Source organism: Adiantum capillus-veneris, chromosome 30 (assembly GCF_014529385.1).
Source record: "Adiantum capillus-veneris isolate H3 chromosome 30, ASM1452938v2, whole genome shotgun sequence".
NCBI classification, from domain to species: domain Eukaryota; kingdom Viridiplantae; phylum Streptophyta; class Polypodiopsida; order Polypodiales; family Pteridaceae; genus Adiantum; species Adiantum capillus-veneris.
In genome coordinates, this window is record NC_140960.1 from 44,648,288 (window position 1) to 44,671,026 (window position 22,739).

General features: G+C 47.4%; 1 protein-coding gene and 1 pseudogene across 1 annotated transcript in view; both read left to right on the forward strand.

Annotated features, from left to right (window-relative positions):
• Positions 1-1,867: 1,867 nt before the first annotated feature.
• On the forward strand, positions 1,868-2,510 carry LOC147417876 (chlorophyll a-b binding protein type 1 member F3, chloroplastic pseudogene; annotated as a pseudogene).
• Positions 2,511-4,866: 2,356 nt separating this feature from the next.
• The window catches only part of LOC147417877 (ribose-phosphate pyrophosphokinase 1-like), a 51,633-nt gene continuing 33,760 nt past the window's right edge, over positions 4,867-22,739 (forward strand). The window contains exon 1 of the mRNA XM_086506708.1: positions 4,867-5,196. Coding sequence (XP_086362834.1) covers positions 4,984-5,196 — 213 coding nt within the window. The 5' untranslated portion in view covers positions 4,867-4,983. The remainder of the gene's footprint in view (positions 5,197-22,739) is intronic.

Here is a 22,739-nt window from a genome sequence, read left to right on the forward strand (position 1 = left end):
GTATTATACCTAAAATAGAACCACACACACACACACACACACACACACACATAAACACACAAATAAAAAGGAGGGAAGGAGGGAGAGAGAGAGAGAGAGAGAGAGAGAGAGAGAGGGAGGCAATTTAAGTGGCAGTCATGAATTGGAAGAGCTATTTCACAATCCTTCCAACCTGTAGTTTTGCCTTCAAAAAGTTTACCTTGGGATGAGTGAAGAGTGATGGTGCATATCGGCTTGAAGAACATGACAATTATTACATGCTCTTTGCTATTCCTAGTCAACCTGGTCCTCTTTATCATATTTCTTCACATTAATTCTTTTTCTTAAAGAAAACGTGATATGCTTCCATGTTTTAACGAAGAAGTTGAATGGATAATTGTATATATCTTGCAAAGTTGTTAGAACTTTTCTTTGTCTTTCAAAGTAAAAGATATACTCTATGTGAATAAAGTTGCATTGGAATGACCTCTCAATCTCTACTTAAGTTTTTTGCCAGTATGTGAATAGGCGTACACGAGAAAAAGAAGAGGGAATGACCTCTCATTATTTCTCAAGTTTTTTGTGTCAATATGTACACAAGAAAAAGATTGCCACCATGTGAATAGGGACGCACAAGAAATAAACTAGTGAATGCCCTCCAAATCGTTATTCCATAACAAAATCACATCTTTCTTCCAAGAATAAGGCCACCTTCAAACCAATGATGCAACAATAGTCTTTAAAGTGGTCCTTAGTGTCTTTGTCATCCACTGTTACATTCTCATCTATGACAAAAGGGAAACAATAATAACTCTAGAAAAGGCAAGGTTGGTGTTGCTTACTTTTTTTGGGTTGTCCTATGTGTAAAGCTCTTTCATAAAGTGTGTGGTTTTTGCGTCCACATCCATGTAATGGACCCTACTTATAGATTGTTGGGTAATCTTCCCAATGGCACTTATAGATTGTTGGGTAATCTATGAAAATGCCCAATAGCACTTTCTTAGGTGTCAAGTAGAAGAAAACTTTCTCCACCTATGTTGACCTTTTTGTGTTGTTTTTTTGTAAGAGAGCCTTTTCCAATAAATCTCCATGCCTCATACGAGACCACATATGCTAGCTCGTTTCAAAGTGACATTGAAGTTTTCCAAGAAGTTTGCCGATTGTGCTAATGAACTAGATGATATTATGAAACAGAAACAAGAACTTTTTATCGAAAAGAAGAGAGCCTTTGTGTGTGTGTGTGTGTGTGTGAGAGAGAGAGAGAGAGAGAGAGAGAGAGAGTGTCCATGCTCTTTTCGGGACTTTCATTTATACTTGTTTGCTCTCTTTCTCTCTAACTCTTCTTGCCACTCTAACTCTCTACAATTCTTTGCCTCTCCCCCCCCTCCTCTCTCTCTCTCTCTCTCTCTCTCTCTAGACCGCGTCTTGAGTTCAAACCTAGTTAGAGACATCTATGACTTCCGACGACGTTAACAATTTTTTTTGACCTACCCAAAGGGCAAAGGCTATAGCGATGCATTGTCTTTTTGTTGACTAAAATATTTTTAATTTATTTTGTTTATTTTCAAGCATTTTTTGATAGACATAAAATATTGATTGGTTGAAGCAAGATAGTGGGCACTCATTTAAACTAAGAGTGTCTAAAACTAATGATATACATGTCTTGATTTTTATTGCTAATGAAAAAGAGTTGGAACGTGGTTTAGTTTTTAGTGTCAATCTTTGAAATGAGTGTCGTCTGGTTGGCGTTGGTTGAATTTTAAAATTGAAAATATTAATGATGGCTTGTAGAGGTGTTGGTTGAATTTTAAAAATGAAAATTTTAATGATGGCTTGTAGAGGTAGTGCGCATTCAAGAAAAAAGGGTAGAAGGAAGGAAGCCGTAGTCATGGCAGCAACAACTACCTTCCTCTCCTCTGTTGTTGCCTTCCTCTCCTCCTCTGTCTTCAGCGGGCAGCAATTGAAGCCTGTCAATGAGCTCTCTCGCAAGGTGGGAACAAGTGAGGCCCGTGTTCAGATGATGGCCCCCAAGAAGTCCTCATCTGGCAATATCCGGTATGATGCCGACCGCCTTCTCTACCTGGGCCCATTCTCTGGTTCTCCCCCATCCTACCTCACTGGTGAGTTCCCTGGTGACTATGGGTGGGACATAGCTGGTCTGTCCGCAGACCCTGAGACCTTCGCCGAGAACAGGGAGCTGGAGGTGATCCACTCCAGATGGGCAATGTTGGGAGCCTTGGGCTGTGTGATGCCCGAGTTGTTGGCAAAGAACGGTGTCAAGTTTGGCGAGGCTGTGTGGTTCAAGGTTGGCTCTCAGATCTTCGCAGATGGCAGCCTTGACTATCTTGGCAACCCAAGCCTTGTCCGCGCGCAAAGCATTTTGGCCATCTGGGCCTGTCAGGTCATCCTGGGCGTTGAGGGGTACCGTGTCGCAGGTGGACCCCTTGGTGAGGTTGAGGACCCTATATACCCCGGTGGCTCCTTCAACCCCCTCGGCCTGGCTGACAACCCAGAGGCTTTCGTCGAGTTGAAGGTGAAGGAGTTGAAGAACGACAGACTGGCCATGTTCTCCGTGTTGATGTCTGCTCGATAGTACCCTCTCTCTCTCTCTTCATTTCACACTTAAGCCTGACTTCTCTCTCTCTCTCTCTCTATGTCTGTTCAATTGTTGCGAAATCTCTCTCTCTCTCTCTCTCTCTCTCTCTCTCTCTCTCTCTCTCTCTCTGTGATAATGTGGGGGCATGGCAGGGTCTATATGCGCATGGTGGGGGCCATAACAGGCAACAGAGAGTGGGAGTCTGAGACTGCTCTCTCTCTTTCTATGTGTATGTGAGAGGATGCTCTCTCTCTCTCTCATCGCGTCTCTCATGCCTCTCGCCCGTATTGTGCGTGCCACCTGTGGTTACCGAGCCCGCAAGCCGAGAGTGTTTTCCCTGCTTTAAACTTGCGATGGATGATGCTGTCCGAGAGAATATCGGGCAGACGAGCGAAGTGATGCAGACGCTCTTGATGAAGGATAGGGTGGACTGGGAGACTGATGCAGAAGGCGTGGGACGCATTGGTATTGCCGACTCAGCTCTCTCTCTCTCTCTCTCTCTCATCGCGCACCTTGCGACATTTGATGGTAATAACACCTTGGGGTTTTTTGGTGGACTGGGAGACTGATGCAGAAGGCGGGGGACGCACTGGTATTGCCGACTCATCTCTCTCTCTCTCTCTCTCTCTCTCATCACGCGCCTTGCGACATTTGATGGTAATAACACCTTGGGGTTTTTTGGTGGTCCGGGAATAAAGATCTCGAAACCAAATTGCCAAATAACTCCAACCCTAATACAAATGGCTCACCTCCCTCTCTCAATTGTCTTTTACTCTCATGCAGTTTGCAAATTGAGGCCAACTTAATGACAAAAGTAGAAAAACTATGAAGGTATTGACATCTGCTTGGTTGTGTGTGTGTCTGCCGGTATTCCATTCTATTGGTGATGGTTCTATTGGTGATGGCTATTGAAGTCTAGATTCTTGCATGTAGCAGTGATGCATGACAACACCCTTACACCATCTCTCATGCAATTGATAATCAAGAGAACCCACACATGCCAATGGATCGTTCTATTGCATCAAGTACAACTTTTATAGCATGTGACTTCTGTAGGGGTGGTGGCCGAGCAAGATCCAAGGTGTTTCTTCTTGAGCAAGCCCAATTTGGTGGAGAGTTGTGGGTGTTATTGGTTGTCGTCTTGCAGAAGAACAAGCTTAATGCATTGGACTTAGGGATGATTAGCTCTTGCAAATTGCATGGCTGGCTGGTAGAGGAAGAGGGAGATCATCTCCTCTGCCTAGCTTCCTCCGTTTGGTTATATTGAATGCATGTAGAGATTTTTAAGCTATATTTGAAGCTAATTGATTATGAATACTTATTGCATTTTTGGTAGATTCTATTCTTCCAAAGGAATTACACTCTATAATGAAATTAAGCGAGGATTCAATTGAAGAGATACAGGGACGTCGTGATCTATTGGGTATTTCGGAGATACGGGATATAGACTCTACAATGCTATCTTTAGTAACTGAGGTTTCAAACACCAATAACTCTTTAATAACTTTAACAAATCAATCTCAAGTAACAGTAACAGCAACTGAGGTTTCAAACACTAATAACTCTTCAATAACAATTATCCCGGCCTACAGTTTAACCAATCAAACTCCAGTAACAATAATAGAGACCCAACACTAAACAACAACGATGTTGCTACAATGCTCTTTTTTTGTCATGGTGCTCAACTCATTGCAAATAGTCTACGTGATTCATGTGTTTTACAATCCATCTAATAACTCAATGTTTAAGTGCAAATTCTCATTAGGAAAAACCTTGAGAGCCAAAAATGGAGCATATCTATTTTCTCGTTGTGGAGCTTTGATAGTAATTGAAGCTCATGCTTGCACTATGAAGCTTCTTTTCTATAAGATTGAATTCTCCCAAAAGCGTTTTTAGTCCATGATACCCTGTGGGCAATTGGGGATCTTCTAGCACATCCATTTTTGGTTCTTACATGGAACCTCCTCTCTAACCATCTATCAATTGTTTAGTCTCATGGGGAGTTGGCATTTGATCTAAACTCGTCTCGTAGTCTCTTGTGGCTTCCAACTTAGTGAGGAAACTAATGATTTTGATTGTAGAGGATGAAGTCAAGATGCTAAATATTACCCAAGGCAATATCTAAGTTAAGTCTCTTTACACACAACATAATCAAGGTGTTCTTTTATTCCTAAATTAGTGTTGTTCTTAATTATGTCTTGTTTTTGGCAGGCCTTGTGATTTTATCACTTGTTTTCTCTCTCTCTCTCTCTCTCTCTCTCTCTCTCTCTCTTCTCAAATGTCTCGAGACGCCTTCTTTTTACGCGCTCTCCTCTCTATCTAGAATCTCTTACACACAGACGTAACCCCACAATCATGAAGGCGAAGTTGGCGCAAATGAGTCTGTTAAAAAGGAGCGTTTGTGATGAATGAGCGAGCGTCCGTCCTCCAGTCCCAGTTCCTTTCAGGAGGAGACAGCGTGTTGGGCGATTTGCCGTCTGCTCCTTCAAGTTTTAACAACGTTATTGCGAGACATGGTTTCCAACCAGGCAGCTCTGCCCTCCATTGCATTTCCCACTTCCTCCAACAAATGTGCCCTGAATTTGACTTCCGCTTGCAGAAATCGCCTCTACCAAAAGACGGTACCATTTCCTCTTGTCTGCTTGAGAGAGAGAGAGAGAGAGAGAGAGAGAGAGAGAGAGCTTGCCAGGTTTGATTTTTGTGCGACCTTAGTCTTTTGAGTAACCTTGTGCAAGATGCTCAAAATATGCATGCTGTTTGCGCACATATTTAAACAAACCTCCTCTGCTGACACATGCATGTATACACATGGAGAGGTCCTCTCGTCGTTTGCTTGACCACACAAATATGTACCTGTTTGTACATGTTGGTGTGTGTAATCACATCGATAATATAATATGATCTTACTTACATGTTTGGATGAAAGCATGGGAAGGTTGCAAGTATTTACATATGTGAAATGAAATAAGTGACAGTTGGCATGACCAAAACTGGCATGAGTTGGCATTAGGTGTCATTTCCACCCACCAACGTGTTGGGCCCACATGCATATAGAGGAGGCAAGGTTGAAGGTAGGGGTAATAGCAAGCGGCAAGAGCTTGGAAGTTGAGAATTAGGCTGTCAGGTAGAGATTCCAAAAACCAAAAAAGCCAAAAGATAGGCTAAGTTACTCAATTGAGAAGAGATGCTAGATGCTGTGAAGCTTGCATTGCTGATTTATTAGGCTTTGCTTGTTAGTGATGAGACCCTTTTGTGCTTGTGGGCTGGCCGTCACTCAATATCAGCGAGAACATTGCAAACTTTAGGGGGTGTGCGTAGCTATGGAAGTGGTCACTTTTGACCAATCAAAAGTGGTAGATGCCAATTGTCGGGCACCTTATACCAGCCTAAAACTAGCCTACAAGACTACCAAAGGGTGGTAACCTAGTTCTCACTTGAATAGGACCTCTTGAGCATGTGATTTTAAATTGTCCACTAGAATTTGTGACCGGTTTTAGGGTTAAGGTTCTTTCGTCTAAGACTAGACATGCAACTCATCACTGTAATCACTTTCAGTCAGTGATGGGAAGGAAGCGATTATAGTGGTATCAGAGCACCTTTGCTTGTCTCACTCTTGGATGGCGATCGAAAGAGCACCAATGGGTGGTACAACTTTTTGAGCTTGCTTTGTGGCTAGCTCGGTGTCAAGTTCTCCAACAAATTGGTCATACTCAAAGTCGATATGTTTCAGAAATTCTGGATGGATAAAATTGTTGGTGGCTCCTGGGTCGAAGAAGATAAGTGCCTTGAAGCCATTAATCTTCCCATAAGCTTCGCACAATTCGTTGGAACCTTAAAGAGCAACGCCACAAATGTCGGGAACAAGTCCCATTCCAATTTTAGCTTTCTTAGTAGGAGGTTGCTCTGGAGGCTTGTCCCCTTTGACATGCATATGAGTTGTGTCCCGTCTGGAAACATTCAAAGCATCCGCCTTCTTGTAGGAGATTTTCTCGTTGCCGAGGTGTTAAACAAGGTCTTGCTGGTTGAGCGAGCTTGCGTTGTGGTCAAAGATTCGGAGTATTCATCGGTTGATTTTCAAATTCCAATCTTCCTTTCATAAGCTTGTAACCGATTGCAACATGGTCCATAAGCTCTTGCATAGTAGCAACTTGTTTAGACAAACAATATTCTTGTAAAGGTGATGCAGTCCAATGGTATAGCTTTCACAAAGTGATGATGTGGCATGCCCAATTGGAAAAGAAATGGCCGAGTGGACAAAAGAAACTTACAGAACTGAAGAAGAATGGCCAAAGGCCGAGAAAGGGGCTACGATTAAAAATCCTATCCCTAAGGACTTAAAAGTACTCATGGAGCACTTGCCGAGTGGCCTAACCCAAAAATAACTAACCCAAAAATAATTAGAGCTTGACCCTTGGGACTTTTTTTTGTAAAACGCACTGACATGCTGACGTGGCAGACTGTACGGACGCCCATATTTTGCGATGTTGTGATGACGTGGTAGGTTGTACGGATTTTTGAATTGCACTTACTGATTTTGGCAGTTTTACTTGAGGAGCTTTTGGGTGCAGATGCTTTTGGGTTTGCAGTGCTTTTGATCTGATGCTTTTGGGGATCCCTTGTAAGAATAAAAGAGCCCTTGGGCCTCTGCAGAGCATCTGGACGCAGAGTTTGAGAGCAGAGGACCCTCGGGCGTTGCACTTTGCTGTGAGCAATAATGAAGAAATATCGAAAGAGGTGCCAGTCATTGGGGTTAGTGCTTCTAGGCACGGAATTTTACCGTGCCGTGTCGACTCTCTCTCTCTCTCTCTCAAGTTCAATGATTTTGAAGTTTCTATTTGTGTATATTGCTATTGATTTCTCGCTTGGAGTGTCCAAGCCTGTAAGAGTGGTATCGGAGCTCACAAAGATTCTTCTTCTAGATCCGATCCCTTCTGGGGCACACGCAGGTTCTTGAGGAGAATTTGACAAAGCAAACAAGATTTTGTTTATGAAAGAATCTTCGTGTCTCGACCCTAGACGTATTAGCCACTCCCACCCTTAGTCCATCGCGTATTGGGCGCGCTCCCGTCTCCATCGCTCTGTCTTAATGGGCATAAGCCATAAAGAACCCAAGAGCACATATGGGTTCTCGTGGAGAATTTGATAGAGATTAACACCTCTCAGCGGGAAGGTGAAGAAAAGTTGAAATCCCGTGTGAGAAGTGAAGAAAAGAATGAAGAATTGGGCAAATTTTTGACGGGGAAGTTTGCTCGAGCGGAGTATAAACGTCAACTACAGGTTGACACGTGTGTGAAAAGATTAATGAAGTACTCCCAAAACTTAGAATATGTGAAGTATCTGAAGACTCACTCGATGGATGAGATTCACGCTGTTAGGTGCAGCGGAATGAATGTTTGCGCTTTGCTCAAGATGAGTGCTCCGAACTGTGCTCAAGGTTCCTTTTGTTCTTATGGAAGGGAGAGCCTTCCGTTCTTAATGAGAGAATGCTATGATCACAACAAAGTGAATGGACACTGTGCGTGTAAGTGAATGAGACTGAGAGATAGAGAGAGAAGAGAGATACGACACCAGAGACGTAAAACCCTCCTCCGAAGGCCCCACTCTCGTCGGCGAGAGTGGTCTACTTATTGATTGCACAAAGAGGTACAATGACGATGCAATGGACTGAGTCATTGATGCAATCTGGGCTATGCCGATGACGACGGCGGTGACGACGACGACGACCTTAGGGCTGAAATCTGTGGTCTTCTATGTGCTGAAAATCTGCTAATCTTTGGGCTGTTTTGGGTGGCTAAAAATGACTGTTTTGGCTGCATTTTTATGGCTGAAAATGGGGGATCTTCTGCATCCAACCAGGGTTGAATTGTCTGCTTCTAAGGCCTGCTGAAAACGCTGCACATCTGCTGCAAATTGGGCTGAAAACCAAAAATGCTGGTGTTGCTCTGTCGCTAGCAAAAATGCTAGGGTTGATGGGGAATCTGCAAATCTTGGGGCTGATGGTAGTGTTAGTGAAAACGCTAGCAAGCTGGGTATCTGTGGCAATGCAATGCTGTGGAAAAACGCCATGGAATGAGAGGTTCTGCTGGATACCAAAAACGCTACCTGCTGGGAGAGGAAACGCCAAGGTTGGGGGGGTTTTGCGGGTTCTGCTGAGAAGTTGCCTGTTGAGCGGGGAGCTCCTGCTGCCTCTTCTGCCAGGAAGTGCCAACTTGGGTTTGCTTATATATTAACTTAGCAAAATTGCCCTACTTACTTTTGTTGAAAAGTCACTTAAAAATAATAAGTGAAAATACCAAAAATGGGGAAAATAGGCTAAATGCACTGGAAAATTCCCCTAACTGATTCTAATGGATTCTGCAGGTCGGGGAGAAAGCTGGAAGGACAGACGAGTGCAGAAAAGTGAAAATTGTACTTGCGGAAAGAGCTGGACAGAGCTCTTGAAAAGAAGATGAACATGATAATGAAAGGCTTGAAGCACTCTCGGAAGAAGAGGAAATCAGTCGATTTTCCCAGTTATTTGGGTCGGAAGTCGACTTTCGAGGTGGCAAGCAGATCCAAATAGCATGTTTGTTTCGAGGATGACTCAGATTTTTCTTTGTCTTCAGAGAGTTGCGACAGTTCGTCATCCTCTAGTTTCAGAGAGAATAAGAAAAGGTGGAAGAAGCGGAGAAAATGTCACGTGACACATCCAACCCTATGTGTCCGTGGACAAGCTACAGCATGACCGGGGTTCAGTTTAGTCAAGTCAGTCTAGAATAGGAAGTGATCTGGCACTTTTGTGAGTCTGTTCGCAGACCGTGCATGTCCAGACACTTAGATTAGATGCATATCCTCTGGTTGCACACAACATGACCATCAGATTCCAGTCAGATCCCATTAGTAGCATTTTTACAGTGCATAGGCCTATTTTCCCTATTTTTGATATTTTTCACTTATTATTTAAGCAAACCTAGACTAGCACTAATTAGCAGAAGAGGCAGCTGGAGCACTCGCTCAACTGGCAACTTCTCAGCAGAACCCCAAGCCCTAGCGTTTTTGCTCCACAGTAACCACCTAGCGTTTTTGGACCAGATCAGCTAGTGTTTTTGCTCTTGCAGATCCCTGGCGACAGAAGACTCAACAAGAAGCCTAGCGTTTTGCATTTGCATGACATTCGGCGACAGCAGAACCATTTTCAGCCCTAGTGTTTTTGATTTGCAGATCAGCCCCAGCGTTTTGCAGATTTACTGTGACGGAACACCAAGAAGCATTAGCGTTTTCAGTTTTCAGCCCTTAGACATCGCAGATCAAGTCCCAAACCTCGCAGATGTTAGGTGCAGCGGAATGAATGTTGTATTTTTCTCAAGATTAGTGATCTTTATTGCTCAAGGTTCCTTTTAGTTCTTAGGGAAAGAGAGAGCTTTCCGTCTTATGGAGAGTGCTCTGATCACGAACAAAGTGGGTGGATATTGCGTGCAAGTGAATGAGACTGAGAGAAGGAGAGAGAAGAGATACGACACCCGAGAGTTTGTAAAACCCTCCTCCGAAGGCCCCACTCTCGTCGGCGAGAGTGGTCTATTCTTTGATTGCACAAAGGTGTACAATGCGTATGCAATGGACTATGCAACTTGGTCTATGCCGATGACGATGACGATGACGACGACGACGACGACGATGGCTGAAATCTGAGATCTTCTAATCGCTGAATTTCGGGACTGTTTCGGTGGCTGAAAATGACTGTTTTGGCTGCGTTTTTATGGCTGAAAAATGAGGTTTCTTAGGGCTGAAAACTGATGGTCTTTACGGGCTGAATCTGCTACACTTTAGGTGAATGATGCCGGTCTTAATTTGCTGCTGAAATCCAAAAACGCCAGGGGCTGAAATTGGTCCTTCTGTCGCCGGGGTTCTGCAAATGCAAAAACGCTAGGCTGATCTGCTGTGCACAAATCGCAAAGGCTGATCTGATAAAAAACGCTAGGTCTTTTGTGGAGAAAATGCCAGAGTAGTCGCGGGGGTTGGTCTTGTTGAGAAGTTGCCTATTGAGCAAGGTGCTCCTGTTGCCTCTTCTGCCAGAAAGTGCTAACTTGGGTTTGCTTATATATTAACTTAGCAAAATTTCCCTACCTACTTTTGTTGGAAAGTCACTTAAAAATAATAAGTGAAAATCCCGATTTCCAAGTTTCCGAAGATCCCAAACGACTGATCAGAAAAGCTCGCTACTGCTGCTCGCCCCCCCCTTGCTGCGCCATCGCTGCCCTCTCCCCCCCCCCCCCACCCGCTGCCCCCGCGCGCTGTTGCTCGCCCGCTGCCCCCCCCTGTTTTCGCGCTGCCCCACAGGCTGCCCGCTGCCCTCCTCTCGCGTTGCCATCCCCACCCCACCCCCCCCGTCCTCTTTGCTCCCGAAGGTCTTCTGCACCTGGCTCGGCAACGCTTCCTCTTCGGACAAGTGCTTGGCGTACTCGTTGGCAGATTTTCATCACCCGCTTCTTCGACTCAGCAGTAGACACAGATGGAGGCTCCAGCTCCACCTCAGAGGGACTCGCCTGAAGCCCCCTCGCCCGACCCCGCTGAGCCCACCATTCGACTTGCTCTTACGCCGGCAGAGCAAGCGAGCCTTGCCACAGAGGTAGAACGCTTGCAGGCGACTTCTGTCATCTGCAAGGTTCTCGGCACTCGTCCCAGCAGAGGAGAGCTGCGAGATCTTCTCCAGGCCCGCCTCCTCGCAGAGGTGGGCAAGATCTTGGATATCCAGATTCTCGGACGGGGGTACTACCAGATTGAGTTCGAGAGTTCCGAGATGGCCTCCAAGGTCATAGCTATGAGTCCATTGGCCATCCGAGCAGCACGCGCCCACTTTCGACAGTGGCGACATGGTTTTGACCCGTCTTCGGATGTGCTAGTAGAGGAGGCGGACATCCCCATATCAGTCTGCTTTCCGGGTTTACGGAGGGAGTACCTTCCACTTCTCTCCAGGATTGGCTCCGCCATCGGAACTGTCCTGGAGACACCTCGTACGGCAGCATCAGTAGCTGCCAAGGCGGCTGGCATCCCTTCAGTTCGAGTTTTGGTTAGAGATACCCACACGCTCCCGAAGGTCATCCTTCTGCCTCGGGTGAGTGGGGGTTGGTTTAGACAGAGTGTGGAGTACTCGGGTCTCCCGAACCAGTGTTTCATTTGCAGACAGATGGGCCACCTAGCGAAGGCCTGTCCACGGAGGAGACCACGACCCGCACCGCAGCCTCAGTCCCAGCCTGCCAAAGCTGGGCCGCAGCCACAGCCAGCGACGTAGAGCACAGATCCAGCGCCACCCTCCGAGCCTGGGGCTCCAGCGGAGGAGGGGTGGCAGCAGGCCCGTGGCCGTCGACGCCAGGGGCCACAGCGACAGCTTGGCACTCAGAGTGGCCCCCAGGTGCCTACTCAGCAGCAGTGGGTTCCCACGGGGAACCGCTTTGGTCCTCTTCAGCAGGAGGAGGCCCCTACGCCAGCCTCCACCTCCGCCTCACCCTCGCTAGCCGCTCCGCCTTCCGATCTCCCCTCCTCCCCCTCATGCCCTCCCCCGCCCTCTGCTACCGCTCTCTCCCCACCTCGCCCCCCCCCATGTCTCTGCCGCCCCACCCCGCTTCTCCTCTCCCCCGCCCCCCCCAGCCCCTTCTCCCCCTCCTCCTGCTTCAGTACCACAGTCGGCTCTGGAGACTGGACCCTTGCCGGCGGCCAGGAGATCTCTTGGCAGCGCCTTCGCCACGAGTCGCCTAGCGAGAGAGGGTCAGCCCTTCTTGCGGCCCCCACTGCAGATTCAGACATCTCCTCTTGCAGCTATCCCTCGTGGTTTGACGAGCTTTGACCTCCGACGCCGCTGGGATTTCTTCGATTACGGGTTTACTCGTTTTCTTGGCGATTCCGCAGCAGACCACGAGGCAGCCTGCTTCAGAGTCCACGCTTTGTTCCTCGCCGCTAGGGGGACAGAGGCCTTGGACTCAGCAGTTGGTTTCTCCTTCCCCCTCTGTGGCAGGACTGAGACAAAGTGGTCCCTCGACTCAGTGGTGGGATGGTTGCATACACAGGTTCTCGAGTTCTCTCACCACATGGGAGAACTTGGCGTTACAGATCTGCTGCAGACTTTGTGGCCACTGGCCAAGTTTGCGGTGACACCCCCAGATTCAGCAGGATGTAGACACATTGTGGTGTACTTTTTTGCTGATACGCAGTGTTTGCCTTGCTATGTATTCATCCATGAGGACTCCTGGACAGAGGAGGTTGCTTTACGCACGGCTCGCTCTACTTGGGCTTGGACCAGGCACTCACTGCAGTCTCGCCTATCTAGAGGACGCTCGGATGCGGATTACTCCCCATCCAAGCCTGCTTCGAAGATAGCTCGTCTTGCTGCTGCGGCAGCATCTGTTCTCTCTCGCTCCCCATGAGGATCGTCTCGTGGAACGTGCAGGGACTCGGTGGGCCCCAGTTTCAGCGACAGCGGGGCCGATTGCGTCAGGAGCTTCAGCGATGCCTTGTGGGAGGAGAGATTGATCTCCTTATGCTTCAGGAGCACCATTTGTCTGAGAGCCGCATTCGGCGATGTGGTCAGATTTTGCGTGGACGCTATGATACCTTTTGGTCAGCTGCTTTTGGACCTGGAGGCATCCAGGGTGGGGTATGTATGACTATTGCGGACTCATTACAGCAGGCCATTGTGGGCAGAGGGATTATTGTACCAGGCAGGGCTCAGTGGATTACTATGCAGGTTCAGGGTAGCCTTGTGGGTTTCCTGAACATCTATGCGCCCAATGTGGCGAGTGCTCGTGCAGAGTTTTGGTCACAGTTGGTTGAGTCTTTGCCACAGGTTGACCAGTGGTGTGTAGGAGGGGACTTCAACATGTTGGAGGACCCTTCTGACAGAATCGGAGGCAGCCATGCTACTGTGCATGGAGTCGAGTTAGCAACTTGGGAGAGGTTTTGTATGACGTTGAGGGTCTCGGATACATGGCAGCATTCTGGCTTTGTGAGGCCTCCAGAGAGTCTTGCCTTCTCTAGATCGGACCGCCGAGTGGGAGGAGTGAATCTATCGCGCATAGATCGCTTCTACACTAGTGACCACTTCAGTGACTTGGGGGGATCAGTGGGCATCCTGGCAAGGACATCCTTCTCGGACCATGCACCAGTGATCCTCACAGTGGCAGACAGGCAGAGGAGTTGGAGCACGATGCTTCGCATCCCAGAGCGGGTCTTGTTGGACTCAGCACTCAGAGAGAGGGTCGAGGCTCTATGGACAGAGGGCATGGACAGCCAGGCTCCACCTGCAGACAGAGTGGCCTCAGGCCTAGCTCAGCTCAGCCACTTCTTTCTCCAGGAGTCTCTGGCTCGACGGGCTGCAGCGAGAGAGGAGGAGCAGCGTCTCAGACGAGGCATTGCTTCACTACAGAGGATGCAGGAGCAGCATCCAGACAGTCCATGGTTGGAGGAGCAGCTTCAGCAGGCTCGACAGGAGCTTGCTTGCACAGAGGAGAGGCGCCATGAGTTTGCCTTCCACCGGCATGCATCTCAGTGGACTCAGGTGGGTGACAGAGTGACATGTGTTTTTTTTGAGACAGTGGGACCTCGGCACTCGCATGCCAAGGTCAATCAGTTGAGGAGACCCGATGGGTCAGTTGTTTGCGAGCCAGAGGATATGCGTGCAGTGGCTACTGACTTTTACCGTGAGCTTCTGTCGGCTGAGCCAGAGTCAGAGAGGTAGGATGCATGCAGGGAGCAGGTTTGGGCACAGATGCCTTGTCTTGTGACTGAGGAGATGCGGCAGAGGCTTGAGTTACCTCTTCAGCTTGAGGAGCTGCACACGGCTCTTAGGGCCCTCCCTCGTGGTAGCTGTCCAGGTGAGGATGGGCTGACTCCCAGCTTCTTCTTGGAGTACTGGGACCTGCTTGGCCCAGATCTTTGTAGTGCCTTTCAGTACATTCTGCACACAGGAGTGGTGCCGGATAGCATGAGTGAGGGCCTGATTTACCTCATTCCTAAGGAGGGTGGCTCCTTGGATGAGATTCGACAGTGGCGTCCCATCACCATTCTCAACTCAGCCTACAAAATTCTTGCCAAGGCTCTGAGTTTGAGGATTCAGCCACTTTTGGAGAGCCTTATACATGGGACTCAGACAGGTTTTGTCAAGGAACGCAGTATCCTTGACAACATCTTCACTTTTTGGGAGGCTTCTGCCCTTGCACGGCTCCGTGGGGAGGACCTTGTGATTCTTCTTCTCGATTTTGAGAAGGCATACGACAGAGTTGACTGGGACTTTCTAGAGGGCACGCTACGTAGGATGGGCTTCTCAGAGGCTTGGATCAGAGGGGTGTCAGCTTTGTATAGACAGGACCACAGTCAGGTGCTTTTGGCAAGAGGTAGAGGTGAGCGCTTCATGCTCACACGATCGGTCAGACAGGGTTGTCCTCTTGCCCCCTTTCTCTTTCTGTTCTATGCGGAGGCGATGAGCAGATTTTTGGTGTCACAGCAGGTTGGTTTGAGGGGCTTAGCACTCCCTATACGGGGAGATGAGCTTCTGGACGCTGAGTTTGCCGACGACTCAGCCTTGTACTTAGAGGGCCAGGAGGCCAATTTACACAGATGTGGGCAGGCTTTGGAGACCTTCTGCTGTGCATCGGGCGCACTGATCAACTGGAGAAAGACAGTGGCTTTCTCAGTTGGTAGTGCTCCTGTGCCAGATTGGATGCCAGGAGAGGGTTTCAGGTGGATTCCTCCAGGGACTGCAGTTCGGTACCTGGGTTGTCAGGTTGGTTTGGACTTGTCCCCCGAGCAGCAGATTGCTCCTCTTCTCCTGTCCATCAGGAGAAAGCTGTTACATTGGAGCTCAGCACGACTTTCGCTGGCTGGTAGAGTAGTAGTTGCCAACCAGGTGTTGTTGGCGACTATGTGGTACATCACTTCTTGCTGGATCTTCTCGAGTTCTTGTATCAGCCAGGTAGAGAGGCTGATCAGGAACTTCCTTTGGTCTGGTCGCGACACTCAGATTGCCCGAGCCAAGGTGGCTTGGTCGGTCATCACACTTCCTTGTTCTCAGGGAGGGCTTGGGATCATTGATCCAGCACAACAGAGCAGAGCCCTTCTTGGGAAGTTCGTCGTCAGAGGACTTCTTCCAGGCGAGGAGCCCTGGAAGGAGTTCTTGTTGCAGAGGCTTCGTGCCAGGGTGCCTCAGGCAGGAGGCCCTTGGCAACCTTCGACCAGATGGATCTTTACAGAGTTGCGCCGAGTTGGTTTGAGCCGGAGACTGGAGGACCGATTCGCTGTGAGTTTGCTTCGGTCTTGGGAGCTATTGTGGCGTGGCCTGGAGCAGCGACAGCCGACGTGCACGGAGGAGCGCCTACGGCAGCCCCTCGTCTGGAACCCCATGGTTAGCACTCAGAGAGGACACTTGGTTGGGAGTAGGCCTCATGTTTCTTGGGGTCCCATGGCAGCAGGTCCAGCGCGCTTTCTAGGTGACTGGCTAGAGTTCACAGGTCTGTCAGAGGAGGTGCAGGTTGTCCAACTACAGGGCATGAGAGGGGTTCAGAGCATGTGTCAGGACATCTCAGAGTCAGTTCCAGCTGATTGGCTCACGCCTCTCGAGCCAGTAGCACCCCGGTGGATGGGAGCCTTCACACGACTGGAGGTTCTCATTTCAGTCAGGGCTTGCTCAGAGATTGTCCCAGCCCTGTTCTTCGAGCTTCAGGGTGGGGGACGATTACAGAGAGTTGCAGTAGAGGCCCCGTAGGTAGCAGAGTGTTGTTTCCAGAGGATCCGAGTTGTGGGCATCTGTGGGAGGACTTGCGTCATAGACCCTGACCCAGCAGCTCTTGAGACAGGACACTGGAGGCTATGGGCTTGGGAGTGCTGTCCACTGGCACGAGTACAGTGGGATCCTGGTGAGTGGCTATGGAGGGACCCATTCTCTTCTGCAGACCGCCCAGGAGTCCCTTTCTTTCAGTACACTGTTCGGCTTGGACGTTATATACTTGCAGCACACAGAGAGGCCCGCCCCGCTGCAGCACGTCATTGGCAGGAGGAGGGTCTCACAGTTGAGTTCTTGGCAGCTTTTTGGCAGAGGCTGTGGGACTCCAGACAGCCGAGGCGCGTCACCTTGTTCCAGTGGTTGGTTGCACACAGAGCCACAGCAGTAGGGAGCTGGCTTGTACATTGTGGTCTCTCGGCCGCATGTACAGCCTGTGACCAGTTGGTGGAGAGTCAGCGACACTGTCTTTGGGACTGTCCCTCGGCCTAGCAGGTGTGGCTACGAGTTCTTCGGCTGATGCCTGCCCTCTCCACGGCTCGACAGTTCACTTGGGGGGCGGCGGCTTGGTCCACCCTCACGGGCCCGGCACTTCAGTTTGAGCTATCTTCCACCAGCAGGATGATAGTGATACAGGGGGGTCGACCTGCACTCCTGCTTGCTACAGACCTTACTCCACAGGAGTGGAGCAGTGAGAGAGCGGAGTGTTGGGAGCTCATCAGCGGCCTAGCTCTCCGGTTCATCTGGCGGGCCCGTTGTTTCCGCATCTTTGAGGCTCGCCTTGTACCACCAGCAGAGACTGTTCGTGACTTTTGGCTAGAGCTGATCCATACTCTCAGAGGACAGCTTGAGGGACTACAGGGCTGCTCCGACCGCATGCGGGAGCGTCGCGAGGCTTTCCTTCGTCTCTGGCGCCCTGGGCCGTTTTACTCCATGGTCCAGGGGATGCTCAGATGGCACTACTGTCCACCTGTGTGGCTTTTCCCTCCTCCCATCTCTTGATTTAGCCCTATTGTATATATGCTGTTTTTTCATTGGGAGAGTCTCCCCATCATGTTTGTTGTAGCCCTCTCCTGCATAGGTGGATGTAGCCCTATGGGCAGCTTTCATTAACTAATAGAAGGATCTTTTTCTCGGAAAAAAAAAAAAAGTGAAAATCCCAATAAATAGGAAAATAGGCTAAGTGCACTGGAAAATTCTCCTAACTGATGCTAATGGATTCTGATAGGAATTCCGATGATCATGCTGTGTGCAATTGGAGGATATGCATCTATGCCAAGTGACTGGGCATGCACGGTCTACGAATAGACTCACAAAAGTGCCAGATCACTGCTAATCTAAACTAACTGGATTGACTGAACCCTATTGTGGTGTAGCTTGTCCACGGACACATAGGGTTGGGATGTGTCACGTGACATCCCCTCCTTTTCAAAGTGAGGTACTGGTACCGAACTGTATGGCGTCCAGGGAGATTGCCAACAACATCCAGAATCCTGGAAGGGACTCTTCGCCGGCCCGCTTTGATGTGTGGGTCGTGCGGTACTTGAACTTCCTAAAGGTCTGCAACGCTTGCTTCTTCGGGCCGCGTCGAAAGCGACACAAAGTCTTCTGAATCTCCTTTCTTGTGTCAACTTCGTCTAGAGTCGTGCTTCTTCCATCTTCAAGAATCTCCATGGTTGAAAATTCTTGAAACCATGTCCAACACAAAACCATGAACATACCCATTCCATGTAAAGTGAAGGAAAAAAATCTTGTCTTCTCTAAAGACTGTGTATGCAATGTAGATGAACATAGAGACGGAGTGACAACCCGTTCACCAAACACATGCAAACAATGAGGTCGAATCTTGTCTGTGTGATCGAAATCAATCAATTGTGGCAAATCACAATGGAAATGCCCATGCTTGGTGCTCATACTATCATGTGCTCTTTTGGAAACTGTGTCATGCTAAGGAAGAGACATGGAATGCGACTTCCTTACATACAAACTTTTCAACTTTTCACGAAAAATCCGCATACATTCGTGCTCATCCATGAGAGAAACGTGCTCAACATACAATATGTCATGCCTAGGAAAAGGGATCACATAACGATGTTGACTAAAATACAAGAAACCTTCACGAATGAAACACTCGAACAATGCGTGCGTATCAATCATGCGAACACATAATACTTCCTGTGAGGGTTCTTTGGACCTAGGCTTGAGAGCCCAAATCGGTTCTTCCTGAATGATCGAATCGTCCTATGGAGGTTCTTCGGACCTCGACTCGAAAGCCAAGATCGGTTCTTCGTGATTGATCGAATCTACAACGAGGTTAGCTTCGCCAGAAAAAGCATCCACTAACACATCATCCTTGTGTGAACAATCACATCTTCTTCATGCAACTCATCATGCTTGTGAGAAATCACATCTTGATCATGCAAATCATCATGCTTGTGAGAAATCACATCTTGATCATGCAAATCATCATGCTTGTCATTGTCATCCAAATCATTATGCAAATCATTGGCATCCAAATCATCATGCTTATCATGGTGCTTCAAATCATCATGCAAATCATTATCATTCAATTCATCATGCTTCTCATCATGCAATTCGTGTGTATCATGCTTTGGAGAAGAAGAGATTGAGAGAGTCTCCTTTTCCCGATTCTGGTGCATCTGTGCCTGAGCTTGAGAAAAGAGTCGCAATAACTCTTGCATTTGTGCTTTGTTCTCGCGATAAAATTCTGCTTCTATGGCTGCCCTTCTTTCTTGGTACTTACGCTCGATGATTGCCATATCTTCTTCGTAGGCTTTTCTTTCTGCTTCTCTTTCTTGGTCCAACTCCTCCATAGGAGTTACTGCAATCTTTGTCGTAGATGGGGAAGGGTCGGAAAAACCTCCTGGTGGGGAAAATTCTTCTTCGCCTCTCTCATGCTCATCACTTCCAAGCGAAGTATCCAATCCGCTTCGAGTGATGATCATTCTGCAATGGTTGGTTCTTGTGGGTTCTTGGGTTCTTGGGTTCTTAAGTCCACAAGGAACTTGGGTTCTTGGGGGTCTTGGGTTCTTAAGTTCACGAGGAAATTGGGTTATTGGGAGTCTTGGGTTCTTAAGTTCACGAGGAACTTGAGTCCCTGCGGGTCTTGAGGTTTTCTTTCGCTTGCAAATCGCGTTGGAGAAGGATCTTCTCTTCACCCGAGTTCTACCCTTTTCTGCGGGCGCACCCCTTGGCGGCCTTGCGCTCACACCAAGGTTGCTTTTTCCCACCTCACGTCGATTGGCCGGCCGCTAAGTGCACGGTCCGCTCTCAATGAGTGAAAAGAGACACAAGGGGAGGCTGGACAAGCCCTTCTTTCTTGGGATTCCTGTCACTCTTCAACAAAACACGATTAGGAATTGCCACGCCCAAGTAAACTTGGGTTCGTGCGATCGCAACAAGCAAAAGAAAATTTCTTGTGGTTCTTTCCTTGAGTAATGAAGAACACTTCCAAAGCTCTGATACCAATGTTAGGTGCAGCGGAATGAATGTTGTATTTTTCTCAAGATTAATGATCTTTATTGCTCAAGGTTCCTTTTAGTTCTTAGGGAAAGAGAGAGCTTTCCGTCTTATGGAGAGTGCTCTGATCACGAACAAAGTGGGTGGATATTGCGTGCAAGTGAATGAGACTGAGAGAAGGAGAGAGAAGAGATACGACACCCGAGAGTTTGTAAAACCCTCCTCCGAAGGCCCCACTCTCGTCGGCGAGAGTGGTCTATTCTTTGATTGCACAAAGGTGTACAATGCGTATGCAATGGACTATGCAACTTGGTCTATGTTGATGACGATGACGATGACGATGACGATGACGATGACGATGACGATGACGATGACGGTGACGGTGACGGTGACGACGATGACGATGACGACGACGACGACGATGGCTGAAATCTGAGATCTTCTAATCGCTGAATTTCGGGACTGTTTCGGTGGCTGAAAATGACTGTTTTGGCTGCGTTTTTATGGCTGAAAAATGAGGTTTCTTAGGGCTGAAAACTGATGGTCTTTACGGGCTGAATCTGCTACACTTTAGGTGAATGATGCCGGTCTTAATCTGCTGCTGAAATCCAAAAATGCCAAGGGCTGAAATTGGTCCTTCTGTCGTCGGGGTTCTGCAAATGCAAAAACGCTAGGCTGATCTGCTGTGTCGTGATGACGCCGGGGCTGATCTGCTGTGCACAAATCGCCAAGGCTGATCTGATGCAAAAATGCTAGGTCTTCTGTGGAGAAAATGCCAGAGTAGTCGCGGGGGTTGGTCTTGCTGAGAAGTTACCTGTTGAGCAAGGTGCTCCTGCTGCCTCTTCTGCCAGAAAGAGCTAACTTGGGTTTGCTTATATATTAACTTAGCAAAATTGCCCTACCTACTTTTGTTGGAAAGTCATTAAAAAATAATAAGTGAAAATCCCAATAAATAGGAAAATAAGCTAAATGCACTTGAAAATTCTACTAACTGATGCTAATGGATTCTGATGGGAATTCCGATGATCATGCTGTGTGCAATCGGAGGATATGCATCTATGCCAAGTGACTGGGCATGAACGGTCTACGAATAGACTCACAAAAGTGCCAGATCACTGCTAATCTAAACTAACTGGACTGACTGAACCCTGCTGTGGTGTAGCTTGTGCACGGACACATAGGGTTGGGATGTGTCACGTGACAGTAGATCTCACCTTCCCGCAGCAGATCCTCGCTGCACGGTCAGTTTCCGCAAGGTTTACAGTTTCAGCCCGGAAAACGCAGATTTCAGCATCTGCGTTTTCAGCGCGTTGTCGTCGCATCGTCGTCATCGACATCGTCATTGACATAGAGTCAGAATTAAAATTCAGCAGATACAAGATTTGCAGATTTCAGCCCTTAGCGTTCTCAGATTTCAGCCCGTCTCGTCGTCGTCCTCATCGTTCGTCGACATCGTTGGCAAGTCCAAGCATTGTAGAGATTTGTGCAATCATAAGTAGGCCGCTCTCGCCATAGAGAGTCGGGCCTTCGGAGGAGTGCTTTACAACGTCTCTGGTGTCGTATTTCTCTTCTCTATCTCTTAGTCTCATGTACTGATAGCCGTTTTTCGGCTCTTTGTAATTGCCACAGTGAGTTACCTCACCCTACCAAAATCACCCAAACACTGTGGCTATCCCTACCATTTCACTGTACATAGGCGTGCGTGAGTCACGGGACTTTTCCCATATCTTCTTAAAAAACCCTCAATTAGCTAGGCATTGGGCTAGTTGAGCCAAAAAAATAAAAAATATAAGTATATTATGACCCATGCGTATGTAAATATTTCTTTGTATATAGGGCCTAAATAAAAGATTTTTTCATAATTATTTTGGTATTTATTTAAATATTTCTACCTAAGTGTGTGTTATTTATGCTCTGTACATTGCCTCACCATTATCACAATTTTTCTTACCATTTTTCATACTCTTTATTCCATATAGAAATATTTTCATGTAAGCTTCTCTTATATTTGGTGTAACTCCACCCCAACAAAAATCCAAAAAAACTAGTTTTATTGATGTGTATATTTTTTCACTATTGTGATTTTTTTCTTCCTACATCTATTTTGTTTTTTTTCTAAAAAATTAGAACACCAAAAATATTTATCTTTTTATGGTAGCCTCATAATGAGAGAGATTTCTTTTGATCCCTTTATATTTTTTCCACTTATATTATTTATATTTGACATGTACATATTTTTTAGACCCCTCAATATTTGATTTTCTTAGTTGTACTATTCACTTATATCATGATCTCAACAATATCTTCAATTATAGACCTACCAAAGAAGGTCAAGGGTAGGTGGCATGCATACATGCACTATGGAGGGCTCACTCTTGGAGGTATTCAAAAGAATCATCCAAAGAAGGACCCCACAAGGACCTTGTGCAGTGGAAAAAAACGGTCGGTTTTGCTGAATTTTTAAAGTTCTCTTGCTCTCCGAATTTGAAAAGGTGATACAAACAAAAGTTGTAGCTCGTGGGCTGAACTTTTGCCTCAAATTTTTTCATATTTTTTTGAGCTACGAGTTGTGAGCTATGATTTTATTAGTGGATCCCAGTTTTCCCATGCTATGCAGCTACACTCTCTCTTCCACTTTATCATTTTCTTTTTTCACACGCACTTCTCCACTCATCATCCCCATCTCTCTCACCACTCCTCTCTGCACCCTACTCACCTTCTCCTCAACCTTGAAGAATAAGAGAAACCATGGTGAACTCATACCTCCCACACACAATTCCATTCCAAAATTGACCACCTAGTCTCATTTTTCCTCCTCCAAATTACCCATATCTATTAAAAAAACCACAAAATTCAGCCTCTTCTCTTAAAAGACAGCATCATGGTGGTTGATTACTCAGCTTCAATTACCTTGTCTCTCAAGGATCTCTCAAGGAAGGT